Source organism: Echinops telfairi, unplaced genomic scaffold, assembly GCF_000313985.2.
Source record: "Echinops telfairi isolate 266 unplaced genomic scaffold, ASM31398v2 ScPeMD7_30;HRSCAF=105, whole genome shotgun sequence".
Lineage (NCBI taxonomy): Eukaryota > Metazoa > Chordata > Mammalia > Afrosoricida > Tenrecidae > Echinops > Echinops telfairi.
The window spans coordinates 1430317-1432218 of NW_022103927.1; the positions used below are offsets into that span (position 1 = coordinate 1430317).

At 59.7% G+C, this 1902-nt stretch overlaps 1 protein-coding gene across 1 annotated transcript in view; it reads left to right on the forward strand.

Annotated features, from left to right (window-relative positions):
- The first annotated feature begins 82 nt into the window (after nt 1–82).
- Nucleotides 83–1902, forward strand: part of NOTCH3 (notch receptor 3) — a 30048-nt gene continuing 28228 nt past the window's right edge. Inside the window, exons 1-5 of the mRNA XM_045289694.1 lie at nt 83–99; nt 252–394; nt 487–825; nt 1250–1372; nt 1499–1732. Coding sequence (XP_045145629.1) covers nt 83–99; nt 252–394; nt 487–825; nt 1250–1372; nt 1499–1732 — 856 coding nt within the window. The remainder of the gene's footprint in view (nt 100–251; nt 395–486; nt 826–1249; nt 1373–1498; nt 1733–1902) is intronic.

A 1902-nucleotide genomic window follows, 5' to 3' on the forward strand; every position in this document is an offset into this window, starting at 1 on the left:
AAAAAAAGACCCACTGGAAAATCTTATCGCATGTAGTTCCACTTTGGCCCACGTGGGGTCGCTGTGAGTCAGACTTGACTCGATGGCCACAGGTCTCAGGTTTGGATGCCTAATAGAAGCCCAAGGAAATCCTGGTTCCCTGTCTGACAATGTGTGCTTTCTGGATGCCGCTGGCCTGCGTGTTTTCTTGCCTGTCTTGTGTGTGATCTCTGTGACCTGTCCCGCCCCCACTGACCTGTCTTTGCCCACAGGTGCCCGCCAGGCTGGGTGGGTGAGTGGTGTCAGTGGGAAGACCCCTGCCGCTCAAGCCCTTGTGCTGGCCGAGGCGTGTGCCAGAGCTCGTTCGTGACGGGCACTGCTCACTTCTCTTGTCGATGCCCCCGAGGTTTCCAAGGTGAGGGGTGTGTGTGTGTGCGTGCTGGCGGGGCTTCTGAGGCAGGTGAGGCTGTGACCCATCCTAAGTGCATCCTTCCCTGGCTTCTCCAGGCCCTGACTGCTCCCTGCCAGATCCGTGCCTCAGCAATCCCTGTGCCCACGGTGCCCGCTGCTCGGTGGGGCCTGACGGACGCCATGTCTGCTCCTGCCCGGAGGGCTACCAGGGCCGCAGCTGCCGCAGTGACGTGGACGAGTGCCGGGGGGGTGGGCCCTGCCACCATGGGGCCACCTGCCTCAACACACCCGGCTCCTTCCTCTGCCAGTGCCCGGCCAGCTACACGGGGCCCCTGTGTGAGAGCCTCGTGGTGCCCTGTGCCCCCTCGCCGTGCCGGAACGGGGGCACCTGCCGGCAGAGTGGGGAGCATGCCTATGACTGCGCCTGCCTCCCCGGTGAGTGAGTCATGCTCTGGTCGCGACGCTGGCTCAGCCCTGCTTGTCTTATTTTTCTAATCTTCCTGTAACCAAACTACCACGAGGAGGTGGCTTTACTGAACAGAAAGAGATTTTCTCACAGTTCAGGAAGTGAGCCGTCTGCTGGCTCTGGGGGAAAGTTCTTGTCTCTCTTCCTTGGTGCTCTGGTGATCTCCACACGGAATCCTCCATCCCCTGAGTCTCCTGGCTTCATGCCTCTCTGCTCCTTTTTAATCACTCAGAAGGGATTGGTTGAAGATACATCCTACCCTTAACATAACAGAGAAAGCCCCCTGTTCAAATAAGGTGATAGCCATGGGTATTGGGGGTTAGTTATACCATCTATAGTTGGGGGACACAGCCCAATGCATGACAGTAACACTGCCCCCACCCCCCACGCCAGGGTTTGAGGGCCCAAACTGTGAAGTGAACGTGGACGACTGTCCGGGACACCGGTGTCTCAATGGAGGGACATGTGTGGATGGCGTGAACACCTACAACTGCCAGTGTCCCCCCGAGTGGACAGGTGGGCTCTGCCCCCCTCACCCTCCATCCCCTCACCCCCACCCCCAGGAGGTGGAGGGAGCCAGGTGGTGGGCCCTTGGGTGGGGATGCCACCAGGGGGCTGGGTTGGAATGTCTGTACGCCACAGGCCAGTTCTGCACGGAGGACGTGGATGAATGCCAGCTGCAGCCCAATGCCTGCCACAACGGGGGCACCTGCTTCAACACCCTGGGGGGCCACAGCTGCGTGTGTGTCAACGGGTGGACCGGCGAGAGCTGTAGTCAGAACATCGATGACTGCGCCACGGCCGTGTGCTTCCAAGGCGCCACCTGCCACGACCGCGTGGCTTCCTTCTACTGTGCCTGCCCCATGGGCAAGACCGGTGAGTGGCCCTGTCCCCTGTGGGTGGCAGGGGGCCATCCTTGACTCTCAAGCGCTGCATGGACAGAGTTGGACTTGAGTAGCATTGCCAGAAGAAGCCAGCTCCTAGCACAATCACTACGGGTTTGGTAGGCGCAATTGTACAGCGATAATAAGTAAATATTATAGTAA